The sequence below is a fragment of the Kryptolebias marmoratus genome, linkage group LG1 (genome assembly GCF_001649575.2).
Source record: "Kryptolebias marmoratus isolate JLee-2015 linkage group LG1, ASM164957v2, whole genome shotgun sequence".
In the NCBI taxonomy this organism is placed as follows: domain Eukaryota; kingdom Metazoa; phylum Chordata; class Actinopteri; order Cyprinodontiformes; family Rivulidae; genus Kryptolebias; species Kryptolebias marmoratus.
This window is the reverse complement of record NC_051430.1, coordinates 20469468-20490674: the sequence shown is the minus strand read 5'-3', so window position 1 is coordinate 20490674 and position 21207 is coordinate 20469468. Positions and strand designations below refer to the sequence as shown.

The 21207-nt window shown below is 37.3% G+C and overlaps 1 protein-coding gene across 2 annotated transcripts in view; it reads left to right on the top strand.

Annotated features, from left to right (window-relative positions):
* ntrk2a (neurotrophic tyrosine kinase, receptor, type 2a) overlaps window positions 1-21207 on the top strand; it is an 88810-nt gene that overhangs the window by 48144 nt on the left and 19459 nt on the right. Inside the window, exons 14-18 of one of the 2 annotated variants that reach the window (XM_017413821.3) lie at window positions 6005-6193; window positions 14414-14544; window positions 19794-19966; window positions 20179-20334; window positions 21071-21155. In XM_017413821.3, coding sequence (XP_017269310.1) covers window positions 6005-6193; window positions 14414-14544; window positions 19794-19966; window positions 20179-20334; window positions 21071-21155 — 734 coding nt within the window. Of the gene's footprint in view, window positions 1-6004; window positions 6194-14413; window positions 14545-19793; window positions 19967-20178; window positions 20335-21070; window positions 21162-21207 lie in introns of both variants that reach the window. The other variant, XM_017413820.3, reaches the window with a different exon arrangement.

Sequence of the window (21207 nt, the reverse complement as noted above, 5' to 3'; positions counted from 1 at the left end):
CCCCCGAGCATTCACAACAAGACCGTGTCACCCAGGCTAAAGAATGAGCGGCTCGTATTGGAGACATCTGTAACAGTTTTAGCAGTCAGCGATAGCTCCTACCTCTCGGTCATCACCCGTTCCCCTGCAGTGAACGCTTTAACTCTGAACTTCTGCAGAATGTGTCAAGGCTGCTTTTTGGCTGAGAAGATAATTCAATCTCCAGCTTCATTTCCCGCTACTGTTCGCACACCACACACACAAATCATTTTTTATAAAATATTCAAGAATTTTCACAGGATTTAGGTATTAGTTTTTTTTTATCTGTCTGATTTATTTTCATATTATATTTTTTTTACACATTTTTTCACAAGTTGATCTGTTTTCCTGAGGTCCTTCTGAAATGTCTGTGATTATGGTGCTATTGCACTTTTTTCTTTGCAGCTTTTCTTCAACGGGCCAAGTGAGCTTCCCAGCCTCACTCCATCCCTCTCTCCCACAGGGTTTATGACTTTGAGATCAATTATACAACTTTTTCATAAAGTTGGACACAAATTACATTCAATAACACTTGAAGCATGGTATTACCGTAGGGGAGAGGTAACAGTATTAAGCCAGGAAGTTCACAGCGCCACACTTAAATGGTTGAGATATACTGACCTTGCAGTTTTATCCCTAAATACATTTGCCTTGTTTGCAGTCCAGTGGTACTCTATTTCTACGTGTTTTAAGTTCTTTACGTTAAATCATCTCTGGCAGCTGTAGAAGAAAGAAAGTGTGGGTGAATGTTTGTCCCTAAATCTAGCCAAATACCAAGTGAGGGTGAAGGTAAATAGTCTTTCAGCTGCTTCCGAGAGTGCAAAACACTCCAAACTCAAGGTATGCTAACACCTTGTATATATTAAAAATATTATTCATTTGGATAAGTATTAATCCAAAGATGTTCCAGTTGCCTGGCAATGACTAAACCGGTTATTGTTTGTAGGCATGAATATATTATTGGAAAAGCAGACAGCAAAGTGTTGCTTACTGCTCAAACATAAACCTTACAGCATTAAAAGCAATTTCTCTTCAAACTAATTCAACTTTTGTGTCCTGGAAAGTTTTACTGAAGGCATTTTTACACCTGAAGAGTTTTGTCTGTTTCAATCAAACTCATGTTCATTTTCCCCCTTGCTGCAGTTCGTTTGTGTAGCTGTGAACACAGTAATTGAACTCGGGTGTGAGCCAAAACAAGCGCACGTTTATAATTAGTTTAAGGTGTGAGCGACATTCAACCTTGATCCAACACAACTACCAGGCGTACTTTGCAAGTTTGAGACAAACACCCTCCTGTAGCCAGGTATCCTTTGCAGTCTGGGAGGATGTAGAGTCAGTAATCAGTAGAAAGACCGATAACTTTGGATTAACAAGGTTAACGTTAGTGTATCAGTGTACATTCTCAGTATTTACTCCTTTCTCCTGATCAGTTTTCTAAAGGCCTTCTTTGAAAAGCAGAAAGCAGCTCCTACTTTCAAGACGCCTTCTCAAACACTATTCTGCTCATACAGTTTTGCCAGATAAATACAAATGACAGTAGTAGTAAAGTCTCCATGTTGCTGACTAGCACAGAACAGCACCATCTTCCTGTATTTATTTTTGGTACTCTAACCCCAAACACATCTGACCACAGATAATGCTACAGATTAACAACCTTATCAACTGATTCGAACCAGAGTACACAAACTATAGGTGTGAAAATGCCTAAAGTGTATTTCGCTCCATAGTCGTAAGTTTTTATATAAAATGTAATTAAACTACATCTTTACAAATTAATTTGGACCACTGCAAAATGGTAAAAAAAAGTCACACTCATCAGTTTTATTTGTTTAGTACAAAGCAAATTATCTGATGGTTGTTGTTTTGTGTGGCACAAACACATTTTCGCTGATTTTTAGCTGATTTAAGTTAGTTTTAACTATCTTTGCTGTTTCTACAAAACCTGTGTTGAAATTCATTGTGATTTTGGGGGATTTGGACAATTTCCAGTTTGATGATATGTTCTTGCAGTGTCCAAACAATTTTTCTTATCCTGGATCGGCTCTTTTTACCAACTCACCAACCTTACTTTAGGGCCTTCTTTTGGATGGAAAGTTTATAAATGTTTTAAAATTACTTATCTGAACCATACTTGTCAGATCAAGTTGAAATGTCAGCTGTTTCTCACACTTCTCTTTACCTCTTCCAACCATTTCACCAAACCGAGCTTTTACCTGTTATGAGTACATAAATGATAGACCTGAAAACAAAGACAAAAAAAAGAAAAAAATCATTGGCAGGTTTAATGCTCATCTCCTTGCCACCCACCTCTCAGTCATGACCTGCATTTTGAAAGCCAGACAACAGGGTTTATTGACAGTCATGAGGAGCTCCACTCTCCTCCAGTTTAAACACCAGTTCCATGTCTATTAACGGTGTTGGGTCTTGACCTGACCCCTCTTATACCTTCATCTCTGCCTCCCTCCTCCACATCTTTTCATCCCACCCCCTTTTATGCGCTCTTTCCCAGGGGAGGCTCTGCCACCTCGCCCCGTCTCCACACAAACGCAGGCGGGCTCCTGTCGTCTCTGGGCTTAACGGTATTTATAACGATTTGACCCTGGGACCTTTCTGTGCTAATGATCTGCAGCCCCTCCCCGCACAAACACACACACATGCTGACAGACGATAACCTGCACTCAGCGTGCATTGTGTTGGATTTCTTTTTTGTGTTGTTGAGATAAATTTAGACTGGTTAACTCTAATGATTTTAGAAAATGTAATCATTTTTTAATAGCGACTTAAATTGGTGAATGCAAGAATTTCTCCAATGACTTGAACACCCTCTGTTTAGAACTGTAAAAACAGGCAACACAATATCTATCTATCTATCTATCTATCTATCTATCTATCTATCTATCTATCTATCTATCTATCTATCTATCTATCTATCTATCTATCTATCTATCTATCTATCTATCTATCTATCTATCTATCTATCTATCTATCTATCTATCTATCTATCTATCTATCTATCTATCCAGTTAAAACTGCTTCAAGATGATGATTTATCATGTATTTGCAGTTGAAAAACCATTTAAAGTTAAAACACAACTTTATATTTCATTTAAAGCATGTGTAGCACCCATTTTTCTTCCCACTCTCATCAATCCTTTTTGTGTTAAATTCACTGACACATTAGTATACAAGTCTGGTTCTGGTACACAGAGAGATGCTGCCAGACATCACAGCCAGAGCACACATTTACAGCACACATAAACTTGCAGCTCTCCATGCTCGGAAAAACAAACTATTGTGCTCCTGCTTTCATTCTTTTCTCTCTCAAGGCCTTTTCTCTCCTCACATGAGTCATCGACACACACATGCCAGCCACTTTAGAGTCTCTCTCTCTCTCTCACACACACACACACAAACAAAATCTCTCAGAGTTGCCCTTTCAATCTAGCCCTGTCAACAGCACTACAGCCTGATATGAGGCCAGGGACAGAGGAAATGAACAATGTGGACCATTATTATAATGCAGCACAGCCAGCTACACATGAGAGGAAAAACATCTAGTGAATTGTGGGCTCATGGGAAACAGATCTGAAATCACAGGACAGCTGGACTGCTCTTGTCTTGAAGGAGTCTGGTGCATAAGGTGCATCTATCACATGTCTATAACAAACCCAACATTTCTCCATTTTTCAGCTGACCCAAACTGTTTTTTCCTAACATGCCTGATTTAGAGAGGGACATAAATGAGATGACCTTTTAGAGCCAGAAGCAGGAAGTAGACAATTACTCAGCAGTATTTATTGCTGTACTTAAGGGACAGTCACTGAAAGGGAGTAATTTGTTTATCTCTTTTTGAACCTGAGTGATTAGTATCTCAAATTGCTGATTTTCATCAAGTTATTTTTTATTTCCGCTAGATTTTGTCTTCATAAAATCAGTGCAAGGAAAGATGAAGGAGTATTAATCCTGCATCTGTTTTAAACTATGGACAAATAGGATTTTGAACATTTCACCACTGTGGGCTCTGGACTCGTTGATAGCAGCCTTTCTTTCAGCAATTATGATCAACTTCTGTTCAGTGTGAGGAGTTCATTCACTCATTAGAGGCTCATAACAGATCCATGTTGAAAAGGGAGACAGTTGATGTGGTCTGGCCATCTGTCTGGGATGTGTCCCAGATGAGGCATTTCAGCAGTTTCCATAATGATGGATAGCTGAAGCCTCTCCGTTTAACATGGGAACACCTGAATAACTCTTCCTGACTTGGAATATGGCTAAATAGATTACGTGTTGGTTCATAATTTTGCATAAGAGAACTGAGCTAAGAGACAATTTAATTGTCAGTTTTCTGAAAAACTGTAGCCATTTCTCCCAAATGTGTCAGAAATATAAACCCAGAAAGTAGCATTATTGTGTGCCACTTGCAAAATATTACTGCTGTTTAGAGGCACTGTCCGTGTGACTAAAAAGAAAAGAAAAACATTGTTTGCTTTGACTCAGTCTAAATATGCACAAAATTACCATTAATGTCACAGGGGTTTACGGTCGCTGACAAATTTCACACAGTTTTTTTCCCTTAATTAGAAGCTAATTTCATCTCCATTATTGTGCCAAAACAGACCATCTTCTGTAACTGGGTCAGGCGCAGTGTCTGACTCACGCATCTTCACCTCACTTCTGTTTTTTTGTGTTTGTAGGTTATTCCTGTTCCACTTTGGAAAAAACAAAAACACATCACTGGGTGTATTATCCAGTGAAGACTACTGAATTTGGATTTCCTTCTCTTTGGTTTTTAAACCTACTTGAGTTCTTGAATTAAAAAAAAAAAATGTTATTTTGTCTATCTTTAGCATTAGTGCTACAGAGAGCTAAAAACAACAGCTTTCAAACATAAAGGTGACATTTGATTATGAAACACTCAGTGGTATTTTCCTTAGAGCAAATAGAAGCTTTAGTTAATTAGTTTAGGCTTTTTATGGTGGTGGGTAATAATGTAATTGACATTGTCTGTGTGTGCACATGTTCATTTGTCTGTCTATTAGCAAAATATTTCACAATTCAGAGGACAAGTTTTAATGAAACTCTAAGAAAGTACTCATTGAATGTATAACTGATTAACTTTTGACGTCAGTACAGTCCAAATTGGTCGCCACAGCTAACTAATGTTAACAAACACAAAATGGGTATAACTCAGTCAGTTTTACAGATGTTGAGAACAAATTTGTTGTGGTAGTACATGAGAGTCATGGACAATACATACTATGAGCACGAACAGACTGGGTGAGATCTCTGTTTAAAACTTTGACATGCAAGTCAGCGGGTGATATGCATGACTTCAAAAAATGCTACTTTAATAATTTTTGGCATTCACTGACATGAAGATTTGTGTATTAGGCAAATGTTTTCCATGCAATGGATCTCCCACTTCCTTAGAAACAACAAGATAAGCCTGCTTTGTTTTACTTGTGTCAAACTCATGATGGACATTGCACAAATAATATTTTAGCATTGAGTGCGAATTTGTGAGTGAAATGTATGCTAAATTTGGTCAGAATATTCAAGATGAAGTTTGTAACCACAGGTTCATGTAGTTGAAATGTACTTGACATTATCAGTTTAATAGCAGAAGGAAAAGTGGTAAGACTGAATAGTATTTCTATAACCTGAAAATGGAAACACTAAGTCACCATTTTAGGTTATTTTGAAGCCATAGAACAAAAATTTGTCCACAAAATTGTAAACGTTTAATTGAGAAGTAGAAACAAAAATTACATTTTCACTTAATTGTCACTGTGTGAATTGGGTCTGAAGATTATTGATCTCTGAAAGTTACAAAAGCTGTTAAACACTCAACTCCACTCAGTCTTCACACTGGAAAGGTGTTTCAGTCCTTTACTAATTGTTTGATACTTAAACATTAGTTTCATGGAATAAGTTTAAATATTTGCCGATGCTACATTTTCATCCTTATACTTCTGTTTTTATGCAGGACCATCTTCAGTGATCAGCAACGATGATGACTCAGCTTCTCCTCTTCACCACGTCTCTAATGGCAGCAACACGCCCTCCTCCTCAGAAATGGGCCCGGACGCTGTCATCATTGGCATGACGAAGATCCCTGTGATAGAGAACCCCCAGTACTTCAGGAGCACCAACAGCCTGCTCAAGACTGACACATGTAAGTTTAAAAGAACCTTTTCATCTTTAGAGCACACATACGTAACCACTGAACACACTATGACTTGGAAAATCCATCAAGACGAATGCCCCATTATTCAAATTTGGATGTTTGGCACACAGAGGTTGGAACGCCAACATATTTCCACTCTGTAAATGCACTGATTGTAGAAATGAAAAAAAAAATGCTGTCACTTCTGAAGGAAAATAGGAAAAAAGAAAGCCAGTTTAAATACAAGCTGACGTTTGTAAAATGGGAACACATTTGTTCATTAGTGTAAGAGGTCCATGTTTGACTCACTCTCTCCACAGGAAGCAAACATACAAGAGCTGAGGCGATCACCACATGTTGAGGTTTTATATAGCTGCACAAAATGGATGCACCCTAAATTAAGGAAATTGAGAGTATGTTTGTGGAAAACAAAACAGGAAGAACCAAAAAGACTAGAAAAAAAAATCAAAATGAACAGGAGGAAAGAAACCGCAACAGACAAAAGGCAAAGAACTCACAAGGATATTGACCTGCTCCATCATCAAGGCATTATGATTATTGACAAGTAATAAAAGCTTCTCCAGGCTTTGGCCTTGTGTTGCAGTAAATTATGGGTCTGTGCACATGTGTGTGTGTGTGTTCTTTATGATGAGAGCTACATTTAGGAGGCATACTAATGGGAGACTGTAGGTTGACCCTCCTTTATCCTACGATAACTGAAAGACTAACTGGGATTTGCAGCCCAAAGACGAGAATGAAAGCGCCGAGGATCAATAAAAGTCGATAACATTCTGCGGTGTACTCGCATGTGCCTTCATTAGTATTTTTATAAATATAACAGTCTTTACAGTGATTATTCTGTGTGCCTCTTTGAGTCACATACAGGCAATATAGTTTAAATAGTGTAGGTATCTGACCGATTATTTGGAACTCGCGTCTTTTTCAGACCAGCACAATAGCCTTTGATGGAGACGGTTTGGCAAAGTGGCTGTGGGTTGCTCTTTAATCATGGCCTTAACCAGTTTGTCTCCTCAGTAGTGGGTATACGTTGCTACTTAAATGATTGCAGAGACCTCTTCCTGGCAGCAATAAAGCAGCAATTACTGTGCAGAGATGATGGATCCATGTGCAATCATGGAAAATGCTGGATCTGTTGCACAGCTTAAGTTGTTCAGCTTTCTGAAGTGAGCACCTCATTAACAGTATTAATATCCGAGGAGGGTGGATACAATGGTGTATGCATTAGGAAGCAGTAAAACATGCAGATTTGCAAAGGTGATAACAGTTGTTTTTATGACTCCCCAGTTTCTCATGTGTGTACAGTCCCCTGTGTTCTTTTGTAAATGGAAGAAAATGTAGAAATACTCAGCATGGGCAGAGGCTGATGGTCCTCATGGCAGCTGAGCCCCAACATACAGACATTTTGATTTATGTTTTTCCCCTCCTTAGGCTCACTTCTCATTGGCCACTAGATCCCAAATGACTTTAAAACAATGACAGAAAGATTTAAATGTTCAGTTTTTTGAAGTTTTCCACTTAAATATTTACAAAAATGGTTGAGTTTGTTCAAATCAGAAATTTATTTGTGATGGAGTGAAAAAAAAAATCTAGCAGTTGGCATGTACGAATAATTTCTAAATATTTCTATATTCAGGCACAAGAAATCCTCCCAGGATTTAAAGCGATGGTTTGGATCTTTTAATGTGGGGCTCTGTGGAAGATTTATGAATAATCAAAGTTAAAATTTTGTAATTAAAATTTGTGAACGTCTGCAAACTACATCATACATTTGTTTACCTAAGGAAACAGCCGAAGTGACTGAAAATAGGTCAACAGTGGCGATGTCCATGGCCATCAGTATTGATGTACTGGTATGTATTTATGCCCAGATTTGTTTTGAAAGGTACGCAGTTAAAAATGGTTAGTTTACATTGAGTGCGTACCTGCATTTCAGAATTTAATATCAATTTATCTGGAAAACTACTGGAGTAAACTCTTTCAAACTGCAACTTTTGATATAATTCAGGAAAACATATTTGTTTGATGTCTTAGTTTCCAATAAGTACCTTTAATATCTTAGCTGTTTTAGCAGCGTTAACTGCTTTATAATTACAGAAATTGACTTTAAATCTGACTGGATTAACAAGATAATGGCTAGTCCATGATCAAAATGGATTGCTACCATCCTAAAACCACTCTAATCTTAAAGGTTTACAGAGATTTTTGTGAATGCGATTTTATAAGCCTTTAAATCATGGTCAAATTTGTATTACCTGATTATTTATTCCATGTTTATTTGCAGGTACAAATAGTAACAACAGCAACAAGCTGTAGCAGTTGTGGTGCAATATTCTAATAATTTAGTCAGAAAAAAAAATATGTAACTCAAAATTCATGTCAGTTTAGAGTTTCTGAGAAAAAGAAGAAGAAGGAAAGAAAATATTCATACAAACTGTAATGAAATTTTCAAGTCAGGGGTTGTTTTAAGACAAATTATATTCATTTTCTCAGTTGGCTTCAAAGAAAAAATGTTTCCTTGATTTTTTTTTATTTTTTTGTAAATAGAACAAATAATAGGAGTCTTACTAGTCTACTATTTGATAAAATACTTATAATACTTATAATCTAGACTCCACAAACACCTTCAGACAGTGTTTTCAGTAGTAACATCAACCTTAAAAAACATGTTTCTGTCTTGGCTTTTCATGTAACATCACTCAATTATTCCATCACTTCTTTCCAAGCAGATCTCTCAGGGTTTGTGTTTTGTGTCATCCAAAGACTGGGGATTAACATTGCACTGGAAAAAATTGGTCATAAGTCAACACGAATATGCAATATTCATCTAATTACACACACACACACACAATCATGCTTCCACATGTATTAAATTAGTTACACCTTGTCGAAGGTGGCGTGTGTGAGGTTGGTGGCTCAGGTTTGGAAAACATGAGGGAAAATCAGAGTCAGGATCAGCTTTAATTACGTTGTGTAAAAGTTTGACATTTCTGGTTGTCCTCTTTTCAACATGATTGTGTCTGACCTATTGTGTTGCTTGGTTCCAACTAAGAAACTCACAGTTTCCAAGCTGCTCAAGCTGTTTCATGTCTGCACGGAAAAAAGTTGATCCTATGAGAGAGGGAGGAGCGGAGGACAAGGCAGATGGCAAACAGGCAACAATTATTTCCCGAGACACTCATTTCTTTGGGTGTTTATGAGATGTTGATCAGGGGAGATATTTAAGGTGTGCAGAGGGGCTCTATTGACAGATGCAGAGGGGTGTAAAATATGCCAAAGATGAGAGGCAAAGTGGTTGGTGGGAAATGTCAATCTTCTTACTGTTATCACTATAAGACCAGGCATGAACGAGTGATGGAAGAAGATGAATGGTGCAGCGAAATGAAGAAAGAGACTGCAGTTTGGAGGCTTTGATCGATAACTGATAAGTGTATCAGCAGAGGTGGGTAGCAGATGCAAAGTAAGTGAGAATGAATGCAGGAACACTAAATGAGGGAAAATAAAACAAGTATTGTTCAAAAATAAAATCAATTATTTTTGAAAGCTTGATTGCGCTACAGAGCAACTATACTGTATCAAATTCTATATTCTTACTATGCAAAATCAAAATGGTTACAATGATGCATTGCACATCTAACAAAGAAGAAACAGCACAAAATGCTGAAAGAGCCAACAAGGCATCCTGTCAAACAAAAAGAAGAAGAAGAAATGCATTGGTCTGCACACATCAATTTATTTGCTATTTGAGGATGTTAATTAAGGAGAAGTGGTGCGAGGCGTTTTCATGGATGAATACTTGTACAACCACAGTAGGAAATGGTGCGGTGAGGTAATTAGCTAGTTAAATAGCAGGTGGCTGTCTTTTGGGGATGCAGGTTTATTGTGTGCTGCTGTTGCGTGGAGAATTGTGGCTGATCTGTGACCTGCTACTGCTGTTTTTGAGATGAAGACTGAACGCTGTGACGGGTGAATGACAAAAACTGTCATTGATACTCACACACGTCTTTTAAACGCAACAAAACCACATTTTTTTTTTCCTCGACTTGTCTCTTAAGTTGTTATGTTTGGTTCCAAACAGCAAAATTAAACACTTTGATAGTTAATAAGCTTTTAAGACTGTTTTTTTTTTTTTTAAAAAAAGATTGTTTATTCAATTTCTATTAAACCTTTGTTCGACATGAAAATAAAACAGCAGCTCATCAACCTACACAAACATGCATAATATCACAAAATTATTGCTACTGGTAAAAACGATAAAGATGAAAAAAGATCCATCTAGCTTTTTGAATATCAAATGATTTTGCAAACTTTATTCGCGCGTCTTCCTATGTTTAAGAAAAAAGTCTTGAGAATTTGGACAAAAACTTCCTGTTTTTTATTTGCAATATGGCTTCTCAAACATGTGCTATTTAACACCTGATGAATTTGTTCTTATACTCCATCTTTTGTGCTCATCAGCATACCTGATAAATTTAAGTAAGAAATTCAAATGATTTACCCTCCCATCCATTTGATTCACACAATTAATGCCATTAGGTTGCTTTATTGGTTTGTTACAAACAATACAAGTTTTATAATTCACTCAAAATTAGCTCAAATGCCCCAGAGAGACTTTGTCACATGTTTTATAAGAGCAAGGATTTAAAAACAAAATACCTATCTTCACTATGCTAGATGACATTTTGGGGGGGAGGGGATAGATATAAAATATTAAACATTATGGTCTTATAAATCCTACCTTATGTGGTTGTCCAGTGTCTTTTCTGATGATATCACTCAGGTTGGTGGGAGATGCGATCTAATGCTTGTCTCGGTGAAATCACAGCAAGATTTTACGATTCTGTAATCATCTGATGTGACACTCAACATCTCATCAGGCTGAAGACTGTGCAGCCTGAACCTGGACATTATGTACTCTTGTTTATCTATTCTTTTAACAACTGCGTTTATGTCTTTTTTTATGTCTTTGTCTCTGTCTGCCTGTATAATATTGGGTTATGGTGGACCTCAGCAGCTCACACTGTAGATCGATGCAGCTTCTTCTCGGAGTCTCGTCAGGCTTTAATAAGATATTCTGAGCGGACAGCTTTTCTTCAAATGTGCCTCTTAATCACATCACAATCATACATCTTAACCTGCGTCTCCTTGTTGTGTATGTGTGTGTTTCCAGACATTCCCATGTTCATGTATTTTGTATGTGGAGTTTTCTTATGTGCCAACATTTGCACATCTGGCTAACAATCAAAAGTCACAGATTAAACAGGGTAAATGTGATGGTAATATAGTGGTAATCATCCTAGGAAGCCACTTTTTTAAAAAAAAATCAGCTTGCATGGTGTCCCAAGTTACTTAGCAACAGAAACAAGGGTTGGCCGCTCTAATCCGACTGTGGGGGAGCAGAAAAGAGATTATTTGAAATAAAAGCAACAATATTTTGAAAATTTACTAACCGTTCAACTGAATTAACAGAGGACAAAACTGACGAAGCGTTTATTTAATTTGATATTCAAGTTTCAAATCAAAGCCTTAAAGAAAAAAAGGCACGTGTTCAGTTTTGTACATTTATCAACCTTTTACCTACATTTACTTCAGAATACCACAGAATGGAAGAAGTAAGGTGGTATTTAGATCAGTTCATAGTTAGAAAATCTGTCTATAGAGGCAAGCTTTTAATGCATTATTTAATTTTGTACTTGTTTAGAGCACCACCTTTCCAGCAGCTATGAAATTACTGTTATTAATATTCATATCAGTTTCATAAATTTGGACACATGATAACCCCTAATTTTGTAAGTTATTTTCCTTCAAAAAAACAACATCAGAATATATTTAAACACAGGGAACCTGAGATGTCTTTTTCACTATTTAAATAATATTTTTAAAGAAATGGATATAACAAGTTATTGCAGAATATGCATAACAAGAAACATGTAGAAAGAACTGAATATGTTGCACTTAAGGTTGACTCAGATCTAGAATCTGAATACGGTAAGTATGCATGGACAAAGTGAAAAATTTGCTTTGGGGTAAAGGTGCATTTCATTCAGCTTAACGGGTAATTTGAGGGCAAAAATAAGCAAACTGGGATGAGATTAAAAGAGAGGAAATCATCAAAACCTCATCTACAATTGGACCAGCATGTAACACCTGTTGCACCAGCAATCACAGCAGCGGATATGGAAATTAGTGTCTATTAAAACTGCTGCGGGAGATACCAGGCAGGTTCAATGGAGCCGAATCAGTCGAGGTGGTCTCGGTAGAGGATGACCTCTGCGTCGGCTCTCTGAGACGTGTAGCCTCTTCCTGCTGCTGGTTCAATGCAGCGAGCTGACGGGCTCCCGGTGGACGGAGCAGCGAGTTCGATGCTTGGATATGAGAGCCTCTGAAGTCTGAACAGAGTGTTCATCTCTGTGAGGCTGAAAGGGTTCGGGAGCGGCCAATTCTCTGAGGCTTGAGGAAATTTCGACTGTTTCACTGTTGCACTAATCTGACTGTTGCTGAATGAAAAATAGTTTTCTGGCTGCTGCGTTAACTGTAAAAGTTTTATCGACTGACAAAAAAATTTGAACAAAAAGAAGAGATGTAAGGTAGCACAAAAGGGAAGAAAAGAAAACAAAAAAACAAGAAACGAGTGCAAGCAAAGTCAGAGTTTTACCAACATGGGCACTACAAGTCAGCTGTTTGTTACCCATGAGTTTCAGACAACAGTGAGATTTCAACTACATGAACTTTATCAATCATGTTCTTGTTTAAATTATAATGCATATATAAAGTACAGTCTAAGAAAGGCAAGGTTATTACTAGGGATAACAACCATATTGAAAAAAACATTATTATTTCAGTATCAATGTGTGCAGTATCAGTATCACAAAGAACTGCTTGAACTGAAATAAATCAGGGTATTATAGTGCAACAAGCATGCATATACGTACTGTATGTCAGTAATTGAGTTCAGCAGCTTGTCCTCTTCTGTTTTAAATTTAGATTCCTATAAAAAGTGAAACTCTGTATTCTGATATGAGGACATTGGCTTTCTGCTTTTGTTCAACTTAAACTTGTCCTTATTCAGGGAGACCAGCATTTAAGCATTTTGTTTTGTATTCAAATGATATATACTAATATATACACTAATTATACTATATATACTAATTATTCAAAAACATTGTTTCTTTTCACATTTATGAAGTTTTAGTAATTCCAAATGGCTAGGAGAAATTAAAAATCCATGCCATATTTAAACTCAGGACTAAATAAGACAAGGGGGCCCAGCAAATTTATAGGGGTGGCCTTTGTCCCCCCTCGCCCCCCGTTTTCTGGCACCCCTGGGCAAGTGTCTTAATAGAGGTCCTTTATCAAATAAAATAGAAATTGTTTCTATTTTCAGGTGGTATTCTTATTTTGGACATTTTACATGTTAACCCAAACAGTGGATGTAGCAGATATCTTTTCGAGGGGAGACTTGTGCTTTGTGATGTGTGTTTATTTAATATTGTAAAATAGTGTTTTTTTCCTAAAACAACGCGATTTGAAACTAAAACCACATTGTGTTCGTGCCTGAACCCAGTCAACTACAGACAAAAGGAGTTAACTCAAGTTTCAAATGCTGCAGCACATCTCATAACTCATCTCCGGTGGAGGATTCTTAAAAGTTAGCTCTCCACACCAGTGAGGGCCAATAATGAAACCGGAGGCTCCATAGCAAACACTCTATTAGGCTAATGAGGAACAAGAATGTGTTGAATGAATTACACACCAGAAATCTCAGTCTCCTGGGTGAAAGCGCTGGCTTTGAATAATCCCTACACTACATAAGCCACCTCTGAACATGATTTTTTGTTTTTGTTTCTTTGTAAAAACTCATATTTGCAACAACTCAAAGATGCTTTTGAAAAACATCAATCAACCTGTTTGGTTGTCAGTAAGAACATGACGTTGTCATGTCACTATCTTTGGTTGCCATTCCAGAAATAACACAAACTACATGAACTGAATAGATAAAGAAAATAATTTTATCAAATAAAAACTCAAATAAAATTAAAAATAGGGGTCAAAACTGCATTTATAACATTTAGCCCACTTACTTCATCATGATATTTGGCATCACATGCATTATTTACATTGTTATTTTTGTTTATGAACTTATTTAATCTGTTGGGTTTTTAATTTAAATGTTCTCTAAGTTAATGATTTCTTTTGTCTCCTGTTTTTCAGTCGTTCAGCACATTAAGAGACACAACATTGTGTTGAAGAGGGAGCTGGGAGAAGGAGCCTTTGGAAAAGTTTTCCTGGCTGAATGTTACAACCTGTCACCAGACCAGGAGAAAATACTGGTGGCCGTCAAGGTAATCTGGAAATATTAATGCAGTCATGCCACCTCCCACACACACACACACACAAAATCAATTTCTCTACTCTTTGGGAAAGTAATTATTTGAATCAGGAAATGGCACAGACATTAGCTTGTTTATGTAAATAAACTTTCCTTTTTTTAAGTGTTTTTCAAAGCTAAAAAATATTTTATAATGTTTTTAAATGGACCTATTTTCTTTTTTTTCCCCCCTCATGGTCTTAAAATGTGCAATTACTCTCTGGGTGACTGCAGGGGTTGGAGAGAAACCATCTGTGAAAACACATCAACACAAAGCTTTTGTTTAGCTCATAAAAGTCCAAAATCCATACCAAAGGATGGACCGTTTTTATAAAAAACATTTTATCCTCATTAAAATAAATTTGTTTTAAGCCATAAAGAGATATTTTTTATGTGTAGTCTTATGTTACAGATAATGGCTAACACATAATGATGTGATTGATGGTGAAACTTTTGCTTTCTCTTCAAAATTTAGACATTCCTGCATTTAAAATATTGAACACTTCCCGGATAATCTCAGATTACTTAAATGGATGCTCAGGATTTGAGCCATCACATGGCACTGATACAGTACTTAGAATCTCTGTCCGCCTCACTTCCTCTGCCATCATTAGACGGTCGTTGATTTTGAGGATTTCTCAGTTTGAAGAAAGGTGGGATTACAAGAAACCGCTGACTTCCAGGATCAAATTGAGTGGCATCCTGCCGTAACACGTATCTGCCCATCAGTCTCCCAATCCAGGCTGCTCTCTCTGCTGCTCTGCAGTGAAACAGGATCTGAATCGGGAAGGATTTCGCATTAACAATACATGACCTGTGACAGACCCCCTTCCCTCTCTGTTCTCCTTTGCCTCCCCCTCCAACTTCCTTTCTCCTCCCCACCTCCTCCTCTCACCTGCTGATCTTATTTTTTTTCCCCGTCTCTTCTTTCTGACTCATCATCTTGGCTCTGTTCCTCCTCACAAACCCCCTACCTCCTTTTTGCTTTTCTTGGACTTCCTGTTTCCTTCCAGCTTAGCCCTGAACCACCTGCGGATGTTTGCTGCCAGCTTAGCTTCAGCTTAGTCTGAGCGCGCTGCAAAATATTCACCTGAAAATCCTGGGGAGAAAGGTTCCTACTGACTGCATGTGAGATCTTAAATGCTGAAATAATTTAGGTGAGGTTGCAAGTGAATAAGTGTAACATTTAAGCAGGATCACTGCAGTGATTTTTCTTCAAAATCATCAGTCATGACCTGTTTCTGTTAAAAAACACTCATTCCAGTGGAAATGTTTTGATAAATCATCAACAAATTATAGGACTGCATATCACCTGCCACCTTTCATTCTTTAGACTAAGAGTTTTAGGCTAAGATCATCTTTACAAGAAATTAAGGACATGTAGTCGTTTTGATCAAACCTTGAAATTAATATATTTCTAAATTTTCATGTGCAATATGCCAGGATGTTATTCTTAGAGTATGTGTTGGGAATGACTCTCAGCTACTACCACATCAAATTTTAGCTCAATTTCTGTAAAATTAACTGAGATCTGACCATTTTGGATGTTTCTAAGGTTGATTAGCAATCTTAAATTAAACTGACTCCAAAAGTAAATCAGTTGTTCATGAAAGTTTGATTAGAATCCACTGGTCCCTGAGATATTTTGCTAACAGATTAACAAAAGTTACAACTACATCAAATTCTTTTGGACCAGATCTGTAAAATTCACCAAGTTAAAACCATTTTTGTGTTTTCAACGTCACTTGGCTGTGGCCGCCATCCTGAACTTGTTGGCTCCAAAAGTTATTATCAGTTGTAGATGTGCATCCACTGATTATTTCCTGAGAGTTTTAATAAAATCCACCCAGCGTTCATATTAATAATAATAATTTTTTTGCCAACAGACAGACAGTAGTGACAGAGAGTAATTGTCCAAGTAGTTTTAAACAAGGATGTTTTACAGTCTGTTAGTCATCAGAGTGTTGGGGATCAGTCTCATCTACTACCATGCCAGGTTTTAGCCCAATATCTGTAAAATTGACAGAGTTACAGACATTTTTTGTGTTTCTGAAGGTCAGTTAGATGTAGCAGCCATCTTGATTTGGGTTGACTTCAATAGCTATTACAGGCAACAATCCTAAATAGAACAAACATACAAATAACATTTCACTTTTTTACGGTAAAAAACAAATTTGCTCATTTAAAAAGTCTCACTACAGTTCTCAGAGTATGAATTACTTTTGTATTCTCAGACCATAATAATTGAGCTAAAACATAGAGGAAGAATTAGCATAATACTTCAATAAATCCTTGGCTCTCTTTTGCATTTTCTTTGTGTTTGTACATTTAAATTGTCCATGACATTCATCCTGCACAAAGCGATGATCACACATTACAAATTCCGTCTTTCTTCTCCAGCCTCCCTTTATTTCCTGATAATTTATGCAATTAGCTAACTTGAAATCACAGATAGTGCATCTTTGTTCTGGATTCTCTTGAGAAATATATGTTTTAAACTTAAATTCATTTGTAAACATGACAAAAAATTGTAGTTCTAGTCTCCACTACTGTAAAAACTGATCTTAAAATGTCAGTTTTTTAAGCTCTCTTTAAACGAAATGTAAAAAAAAAGTCCTGATTCATCTTAAACTCATTCACCCCTTTACACACCCCATACGCCAGCGACAGCAGAGCGTGTGACAACCCGCCACAGCTACCCTGTTTAAATATATAATTCAAGATAATTACGTTGTCCTTACATTGCACTCTGTCATGCACGCTCCATATCAGGAGCATGTTCTTGGTTGTTTACCATAATAAAACATGCACTCACTAAGAAAGTTTAATGATGCTGGTTTGAGTCTCGCCTATCAATCATGCAGCCATCCATTACACAGAAACAAGTTGTGCTGTTACTGTATATCAAACACTGAGGTGCCATCGATCAAAGCCTCGCTGCAGCGCAAACACATGCACTGTAAAATATGCACAAGAACACAACACATTTACATCCCTGTATCCCATCAATCACCAGCACGGAGCACTTTCGATAATGCTTCCTTCACACACGTAAATGACTCACTACATTTTTGAGTTAGAGCGTGTTGATTGCTTTTTATTTGTCCAAGGACCCTGAATGTGCTCAGACTGGATGACTAACAGTGTAATATTGTGGCTTTTTGGCCTGGGAATTAATTCAGCTTTGAGTTTGGCAAGTGTGAGCACGATAGGTCCCTCGTAGATGTTTCTGCCTCACAGGGAAGTCTCTGAAATCAACATTATTTGCTCGGCTCAGGGCAGTGATTCATATTTGTTGCATTGGTTATTCGATGCGGTTGGATGATTAAATCTGGAGAAACTATGCAGAAGAGTTCTTTGTCCCTTAGCATTTTTTTAAATCTTATTTTTCTTTCTGTCAGGACAGTGAAACCTTAGCTGTATATTATCCTCAGAAGATAACAATAATCGGAAAAAGATTGCAACAAAAAGCAGTTCTGAATCCTTCTAGTATCATTTTAGTGCAAGTTTTGAATGGCCATCTTTTATAAAGATTTATAAGTTTTAAATACTTATTTTATAGTTATTAAATCATGTTGCTGTTTTGCAGTGATTATTTATAATGAAAGCAATAAGTCAGATATTTAGATGTGATGTGATATTATGTGAAACAGCAATGAACAATTAATGTCTTACCTGTTGTAGATGGTTATTTAAATTACCTCAGTTTGAAGAAATTAAATTAAATTCTGACCAGATTGGCGAGCTAATAGTTAATCTAAGTTAGATTTATCTGGTTATTTACAAGCATAAAAAGCAGCAGCAGCTGCTAAACAGCAGCTTTGGGCACTTCCAATAGGAATATCATAACATTTCTGCCAGAAAAGCTGTGAAATGCAAAACTAACAGCAGTGTAAAGTTTATTAAAATAGCATTCATATGAACTATTTTCAACGTTTTGAGACTTAAGCTGCTTTAAGTCGTCAGTAATCCACTTTGGTCTTGGCCCTGCTTGGACTAGCTATGAGCTTGTCAGTATAGTGAGAATTAACCCATTTTTCCCAAATTGAGGTTGTTTTAAAAGAGCTATCTACAACAAGTAAGATATTAATTGTTCATAACCTTTTCATAGAACCTACTTCAAAAGATCTTTTTTAACATTTCCATTTTTATTGAAACAAAATGGAAAGCAACACCAATTAAGAAACTAGTGTTTTTTAACTTGGCAGCTCACTAGCTATTTACTTATCACTGATTTAAAAATAATTAATACCTGTATTAGACCCCAAATGATCTCAAAAACCAAACCCATTGTAGAACTCATCACCAGCTAACATTTCCCATATGTGTTACATATCACATTTCAGACTGAGATTGAAGCACAGGCTTTCATACACCATCCATCCTATAATAGTTCTTTATAACTTTACGCTGTATCACATTACAGCCCATAATGTACATGGCCAAGTCTGTGTTTCCTGATACATGACGGGTTTAATATCGGTGGATGGAGTTGCATTCAGGCTCATTTTCTGGCCTCTCAGCATTCTGGATTAAAGGTCACAGGTCGTTCACGTCTTCCTTGTCCTTGTCCTGCAGACCTGGATTTGTAATACAAGCTTTTGACTCCGTTGTTAGCACACAGTCAGACTAATAAACACACACACATACACATATGAGGTGGAAAGCTCACATATATCCTTGTCATGTGATGTAGAGGGATAATCAATTATTCATGCAGGACAGGATAAATTTTTCTACATTTTCTTTCTTTAGATGTGAAATGAATACGGAGCCTGGATCACTTACATTTCCGGAAATGTCTTTTTTCACAAACAGACTTTCTTTTTCTGTTACAGATGCTTGAAATACACAATTTCTGTGATTCATGGGAGACACACAAAGACGAGTTCCAAAGTGAACCAAGGAATATAATGAATGTAAATGATGATGTGCCTTGTAATGCCTTACAGGAATATAAAATGTCCCCTTTACGATCCTGCCACTGATTGTATTAGTCTTTTCCTTTCTTTATTCCAGTAATTTCACACAACAACGTGTGCAGAGCTGCTCTAACTCACTTTTACAAGACTTTTTCTTCCTCAGTGGACGTCAGCCAAATAAATTGAATGAAACTGGTTTCCCTTTTAAAAATAACTAATTGGCGACGGCGAACGCAGCGTAACGAGTGGGTTTTTCATATATTAAAATGTCACCTGCCTGTGTTTGTGTGCGTATTTGCAGACACTTAAAGAGGCCAGTGAAAATGCCAGGAAGGATTTCCACCGTGAAGCGGAGCTGCTGACCAACCTGCAGCACGAGCACATCGTCACGTTCTATGGAGTCTGCGTGGAGAGCGACCCTCTCATCATGGTGTTTGAGTACATGAAACACGGGGACCTGAACAAGTTCCTCAGGCATGGCTCTCTTCTTCATTGTACTAAATGTCACCAAAATGGCAACGCAGAGTGATCTGATCAAAGCAGAACATCCAACAGCAGTTTGATATTTTAAAATTTCACATTTTCCTAAATCCACCTCAAGGGGAGCAGATTAGTATTAGTCTCCATGGCGGGTACGAGGCTAACAACTCGAATAAGAAGATCATTTGTCATGTGTTCTCTGGCAGGGCTCATGGTCCAGATGCCGTTCTGATGGCAGAAGGCCAGACTACCAGACCTGTGGAGCTGACCCAGTCTCAGATGCTGCACATTGCCCAGCAGATAGCATCTGGTATGGTCTACCTGGCTTCACAGCACTTCGTGCACCGCGACTTGGCCACCAGGTGGGTCACTCACTTTACCGTTGCTCGTAAAACAACGTGGTCTATGTAATTAGTTGGGAATATTTGTTAATGAAAGGCTGGCTCTTCATTTCCTTAATCGTTTCTCCTGTATGTTGGCAGACAGCACAAATTCAGTTGTAAGAAGATGATCTTATAAACACAAAAAACACATCAGAACTGAAGCCCTTAAAGGATTTATTAATCTAAAAAATGAACAAGGGTTTAAGACTGATTAGCTGATTAATTCTTATAATAATTAATAACTGAACGATAGAAAGTAGCCTTTCTTTAAGAAATGGTTATTTCTTGTTCCCTTGCATGCCAAGACTTTGTATGATCTGTGAGGATTTGGGGTACATGTTTGGGATGAGTCTCAACAAATTTTATCTAACTTTCTGTAAAATTGAATTATAGGCTTTTGTGTGTTTGTTAAGCTGTGGTCATCTTGACCACTTATAGATGTACAATCAGTGATTACTTAATGAAAGTTTCATTAAAATCTGCTCAGTGGTTCATAAAATATTTTGCTAGCAAACACCTTCTCACCCAGACACATGCATCTGCATGACTGCCTGCCTTTCATCAAGGCATCCATGTTTCTTTTTCAAAGATACATGGATGTAGTTCAGCGCTTTATAGTATTAACCCAGTCACATGACTCATGTAACCACTAATAAACAGATATCTTGCTGGTGTTGCTCTGTATTTATTTTTCCTTTCTCTGTTGTCTAAAAAGGAACTGTCTGGTTGGTGAGAACCTGCTGGTAAAGATCGGAGACTTTGGCATGTCCAGAGACGTCTACAGCACTGACTACTACAGGGTAGGTGTATGTGTCGATATCTTTTTTGGCCCTTCTTTCAGCCCCCCCCCCC